A 6,382-nucleotide genomic window follows, 5' to 3' on the forward strand; every position below is an offset into this window, starting at 1 on the left:
TCTTAACCCATTACTGTGCCACTTGAAAACAGTAACCTCGATGTCATAAGCGACGTTCATATGTGTGAGAGAAATTATTTTCCTTAATGTCGTAACTGTTCACTTTAAATGTCATCTAAGCATAATGCCTTTTACTTTAGTTTCCATGAAAGTAAATTTCCTGGGGGCGGGGAGTGTGTGTGTGTGTGTGTGTGTGTGTGTGTGTGTGTGTGTGGGGGTGTGTGTGTGTGTGTGTGTGTGTGTGTGTGTGTGTGTGCGTGTGCGTGCGTGCATGTGTGTGTCCGCGTGCGTGCGTGCGTGCGTGCGTGGGTGTGTGTGTGCGTGTGTGTGTGTTATTCCTTGTGCCTTTAAGCGATGTCCTTTGTGACGATATTTACAGACATTTTTTAAAACAGTCTTCAGTTTTTGTTGTTAATTTTTATGGTAATGCAGTTCCAGTATTACAATATTAATATTAAATATCCATATTCCCAAGTATGTTAAAAAAATATACAAACTTTTTTGGGTGTTTTGTTTTTGCGGCTGTTGTTGTGGGTTCAGTCTTTTACAATTTGTTTTAGTTCAGACTTCCCTTTGCCATGTAGTGTGACATAGAAACCATGACAGAAGCAGAGGAGGAACAAAATGGAAGAAATTTGTGCTGTGTGTTTGTTTAGGTGTGTTTACTGCAGTGATGTTATTGAAACTCCAAGATTGGAAACACTTAGGAACATGTAGATGTAAAGATGTAAAGAATGTGGATCTTTATCCCAACATAAAGTCACAATGACCATAATTTGGCTCCGTAAGTGACATTTCTTTTTTTTTTTTTTTACTGGGCTTAAAGAATCTGGTTTGCAGTGAGTAAAACCTTAGCTGTAGCTTTCTGGTTAAAATGCTTTAGTGGCAACAATGAAATAAAATGTGTTCCATGAGCGCCATCAAGTTTATTTCTGAGTAGCTAAGAAAAGAAATCATGATAAAATTATGCTTTAATAAATGGGTTACCAAGACAACAAAGAGTTGAAGACTAACCACGGCTTTGTGCTTTTCGAGGTGTCATCCGAGCTTTTTCACCTTTAAATTTGGCTTAGTTGTAAAAAAAAAGTGACCAGACAGATCAAGCGCAAGTCAAGTATTTGAAACAAAAAAGAATATTGAAATGTGAAGTGAAAATAAGCAGTACTAAATGATCTCCTGCAGAAGCTTCAGCTGTATATTTTTTCCCCTCATCACAGCCCGACATCTGCCTGTGGTGTTTTTATGACTGTTCTTGCATGGGTATATGCGATGCTGTCAAATGCAATAACGTCACCGTGTTATGCACTTTGATCAGCCTTACCCTCCTGAGTTGTCTTAGATTTTCAGCCCAAATCTGTGTCCGTTTTTTTCTTTTTAAATGGCATCAGGCTCTGCTTCTTTTTCAGCGAAGCTGGGGGTGTTTGTGTGCACCATGTGGAATATTATTAGAGCTGAAACATTAGACAAATCTGCACTAATATATTAATTAAAGCTTTTTTTATATTTTGCTGCAAACATTTTGACCAGAGCCATTTGCTTTGAAAAAAAAAATAAAAAATAATAATAATAACATTGCAAAAAATGCATTTATATTTCTATCCTTCCACAGGACAATAGATTTGATCAAATATTGTTAAAACTGGTATCTTACAACACTATCGGTTTTGCACATAACCATTCTGGTTTTATCTAATATCTTATGAGCATTGTTGCTGAACAAAAACACGAGTCATCATGGTTAAGCAAATGTGTTTACCTCAGTGTGCTAAATACGAGTGAAATTAGTTTTTTAATTTATTTATTTATTTATTTAAAAAAAATAAAAACAATGTGGCAATTAACTGCCATTGGGTGATACGAGTTTGATTTAGTCAGAAAAGCTGTAAACTCCAAATAATCACCTGCACAAAAACACATTTCTCTTGTCTGAAGTCAACTGAGGTAACGTTCTTTTCAATGAATCCAAAAATGTATCCATTTACATTGTATAATAAGACGATGTGTCTTCTGGCAAATCTGATTTTATGATTATCTTTTTCTTTATTTTAATCTGTAATTAGCATCTTTACTCTGTGGTGTGAACTGTGCAAGTTTTGAAACAAGAAAAAAGGGAGGATGAATGATGCATCAGAAAGAGTGAGGCACTTAACAGCATAATGACAGACTTATCTTTGGGCTTAGGATCGTTGAAATCCATCCTGACACTTGTCATCTGTGTGACAGAAAGCTGTGGGCCGCAGATACATTTGAGGCTTTTATAATATTCTCTTCCTGTGGGCGCTCTTGCATCCCAGCTGAGTTCAAAAGTGGAAAACTCGCATGCAAATACAAATGCATAACTTATATTGAGATGCTTGTCCAAAGCAGATCCAGGGGGTCAGTGGAGAAGAGAAGAATGTCACAAAATTTTTCTCTTCTAAATGTCTTCCTTGTTGCAAAAACCTGTGCCTGTGTGTGTCTGTGAGAATGCTTGTGTGTGTGCGCGTGTGTGTGTGTGTGTGTATGTTTGCACTTATTGTTTTGTCTTTCACAATTAAAACAAAATTGCACTGCAATTACCCTGATGGCAATTAACTGTAAGAAGGGAAGCAATTAAATAAATTTCTCACAGATTGCCACTACATCACTGCACAGCTGAATAATATTGAAGACTCATCTTGATATAATATGTTATTGCAATTCCGAGATCTTATAGAAATGTTTGCATTAAGACAATATACTTGATATCGAAACTAAAATAAATACAAATATCTTACAGTGCCTTGTAAAAGTAGTATTACACCTTCAAATTTTCACTTTTCACAATTTTACGGCCTAAAAACATTAGTAGATTTTAATGTGAGGTGGAATGATAATTATTCACGTTTTTTTTACTATCAAAAAAGACCAGGGGTGGAATGAATTTATACTCTTTCCCTCCAAGTTAAAAATTTGTGAAACCTCCTGTTTGCCGTGTTTGTAGCTGAAAGTTTTTTGGAGTTTGTGTCTACGAACTTTAGAAATCTAGACACCGACATGTTTGTCTTTTCGCCTGCAACCTCAGTCAGATTAAATTTAGAGCATTTAACAATAAATTTGAAGTCTTGCAACAGATTATCAATTGGATTTAAGTACGGGCTTCAAATAAGTTATCCTATGCATGTGTGTGCTTTGATATAAGACATTCATTTGTATTTCTTACTGTTTATGGTCATCATCTCACACATAAATTGCTATTGTTGTTTTTATTTGATTTAAAATGATTTAATTGGTGCGTAAATAAAATAGATATAGATGGATATTTTTTTATATTTAATGGTGCGGAAGAGCATTTTGTTTCTGCCAATCAACTCAGGCCTATTTTTTTTAATTATACTTCTAAATTACAAATAGTCCTAAAATATTATTAATGCACACAACACTTGTAGTAAAGAACATACTTTTTCCATTTTCTTTACATAATGGCTTGAATGATGAAACTCTGCTTTGTTCCTTTGTCCCTGACCCGTCTGCTGTCTTCTACGGATCCTGTTTTCTCACTAATGTTCTCTAAACCACCTCTGAGACCTCCACAGAACCGTTTACATATATTACAGATTATAATCAAATTAAATGATCAACAGTTGTAGGGGTATCTGGTCCTGGTCCAATCTGGTGATTTCAGACGACAGATGGTTTCACTGGATTTTTCTTTAGGGGGAATGAAACTGCAGTGAATAACTGACTACAAACTTGTTTTATTTTTATTTGCAACTTATAAAATGAAACTAGGAAATGAAACAGATTCAGCTTCACAGTTTGGCTGTAAATTCTTAGTATTTCACATAAAATCTTTGTGGTTGTAAAATGGCAAAATGCAATGAAGTTTATGGGCTATTTATTTTTGCCGTCCTTATTGTGCTACCTGTTTAAAAGATAGAAATATGCTTTATTTTTATTTTTTTTTATTTTGCTATCTGACTTGGTGCCCGGAGTTTTCAGGACTGAAAAATTCCATATTTGTTTCAGAAATCAACAGAGGAGGTTGCGGTGATCCCGGAGTGCCTGCGTTTGGTCGTCGTAGCGGCGATCGTTTTCAGCACGGTGACGTCTTGACCTTCTTTTGCCAGTCGGCTTTTGAGCTGGTGGGAGAAAAAACCATCACGTGCCAACACAATAACCAGTGGTCTGGAAACAAACCCAGTTGTGTGTGTAAGTAAACACATTTTTATAAGGCCTGTACCGATTTGTACCTTTATGTTTACTCGTCTCTGTGAACTTGCTTGCATTGTCAAAAATGTATCTTTTTTTTTTCCCCCACTTCTCTTTTTGTAGTTTCTTGCTTCTTCAACTTCACGGCTCCATCAGGGACCGTGTTGTCCCCAAACTACCCAGAGGAGTACGGTAACAACCTGAACTGTGTGTGGTTGATTATCTCTGAGCCGGGCAGTCGAATACATCTCTTCTTCTCTGACTTTGACCTGGAGCCACAATTTGATTGGCTGGTAGTTAAAGATGAAGGTAATTATCTCCTAATAACGATATGCATTTTTCTCATTTAACTGCTACAGTTTCATAATCAGTTTAAAGATTTTAAATTTAGGCCTCCAGTTAAGTTTTGATGAGTTACAGGTGAAACATAAATGGCCATGTAAAAAAAAATAAATAAAATAAAATTAAAACATATTTAAGTGATCACCTTTTTCATCTTGTATTTCCGAGCAGGCGATGTAAACTGCAGACTGGGTTTACGTTAAAAAAAATGACTGGTCAATTACCCGAACTGAAAGATAATTGCTATTTTATGTTTTATTTCATCACATTGATCATTTTTTTCACCTCATGTAAAGCACAGAGCAATTATATTGTTGTTCCACATTTCAGAGTTATTGATTTGGCAGGTTTGAGTTAAGCTCCTGCTTGACTGGCAGGGTGAAGTTGTGTTTAATTGACTGACTGTAAAATCTCTGCATCTTTAGGGATTTTTCTTTCTTTCTTTCTTTGCTCCCTTCTTTCCTTGTGTGTTTCTTTGTTTCTCTCTTTCCTTCTGACTTTCTCTCAGCTTGTTGTCACTGCTAATGTATGACTGATCTCTGTGTCACATGCAGATTTTGGACAAAACCTGTCAATAATTGGAATGATATGAAATCGTATCAATACTGATTGCATTTTTTTACATTTTCTTAAATAGATAATACTTACATTTTAAGTTTATTATTTACATTTTTAATTAGGCCTTTTTTTAAGTTTTAAAACGTAAGCATATCTGGAAATATAAATGGTTCAAACAAGACATTAAAAGCATTTAGTAGTCCAGTATTAGAAGCTAGTTTGACTTGACTTTGGTCATTGACCTGAGGCAACATTTGATGGATAAGCCTCATTAAATAGTTCCTGATTAGTTTGCTTTTTGTGGGGTTTGAGTATTGATTTACATTTAAATGGTGCACTAAAGGAGGACAGATGGGATATTGTATTTTAAACAAACAAAATAGGGGGGGATTGGGACTAGTGTTAGAGCGAGGGGTGGGGACGTAATTATGTTATAAAACAGGAAATGTACGAGAAAATACTAAAACAAGAACACGGTGGGAAAGAGGGGTAAAATATGGTAGGTTCCCAGCCAAAACGGGAGACTTGATAGGTATGTAATGCATCTGTAGGTACTCATCCAGCAAGAAACTACAGACTACAGGACTGGGAGAAGACAGTTTAGGGTTTTTAAATGTATTTATTGTTAAATTGCCTATATGTGTTGTTTTATGAGCATGCAACTACAACTTAACAGAAGTGTAGTAGTAACCTGTTTGAGTATTGCCCATGGCAGCTTAGCCCAGGGATATGCCAGAAGAGTTTTAGATGTGTTTACTTTACGCTCCTAATTTAACCGTACCACAGAGACTAATTCAATATTCTACACTAATTTTAGATTTTTGCATATCCGTTCAGCAGTCATTACTTAAACAGTCCTATTATATGTAGTCAAATGTTTTTTTTTTTTGTTTTTTTTTTGTTCCCTTTTCCAGAGGCAGGCATGAGGTCACTTAAGGTCAATTGCAATTCTGTTCAGGTGTTACTGATTAGGAGCAAAAGGTTTTCTACTGTAATTAGTCTTTAGCAGGGTTGCCCAAAATCAGTCCTTAAGGGCGGCCGTCCTGCATGTTTGAGTTCTCTCCCTCGTGGTCGTTAGGACTTTCTCAGCATGTCGGTGTTCTGCAGTGTTCTGCTAACAAGCCATTGTTTGATCCAGGTGTGATTAACCAGGGAGAGAACTAAAACATGCAGGATGCCGGCCCTTAAGGACCGACTTCGGTCACCCCCTAAAGATACCTGCTTTTTTTTTTTTTTTTTTTTTTTTGTTTTTTTTTTTTTTTTTTTTTTTTTTAAAAATTAAAAAAAAAAAAAAAAAAAAAATTTTAAAAAA

The 6,382-nt window shown here is 35.6% G+C and overlaps 1 protein-coding gene across 1 annotated transcript in view; it reads left to right on the forward strand.

Moving 5' to 3' along the window:
* The window catches only part of LOC106957382 (CUB and sushi domain-containing protein 1), a gene marked incomplete at its 5' end in the record, with an annotated part of 204,511 nt that overhangs the window by 57,836 nt on the left and 140,293 nt on the right, over nucleotides 1–6,382 (forward strand). The window contains 2 exons of the mRNA XM_015048702.1: nucleotides 3,988–4,170; nucleotides 4,294–4,479. Coding sequence (XP_014904188.1) covers nucleotides 3,988–4,170; nucleotides 4,294–4,479 — 369 coding nt within the window. The remainder of the gene's footprint in view (nucleotides 1–3,987; nucleotides 4,171–4,293; nucleotides 4,480–6,382) is intronic.

The sequence above is a fragment of the Poecilia latipinna genome, unplaced genomic scaffold (assembly GCF_001443285.1).
Source record: "Poecilia latipinna isolate Pla-1442-1.1 unplaced genomic scaffold, P_latipinna-1.0 Scaffold899, whole genome shotgun sequence".
Classification (NCBI taxonomy): domain Eukaryota; kingdom Metazoa; phylum Chordata; class Actinopteri; order Cyprinodontiformes; family Poeciliidae; genus Poecilia; species Poecilia latipinna.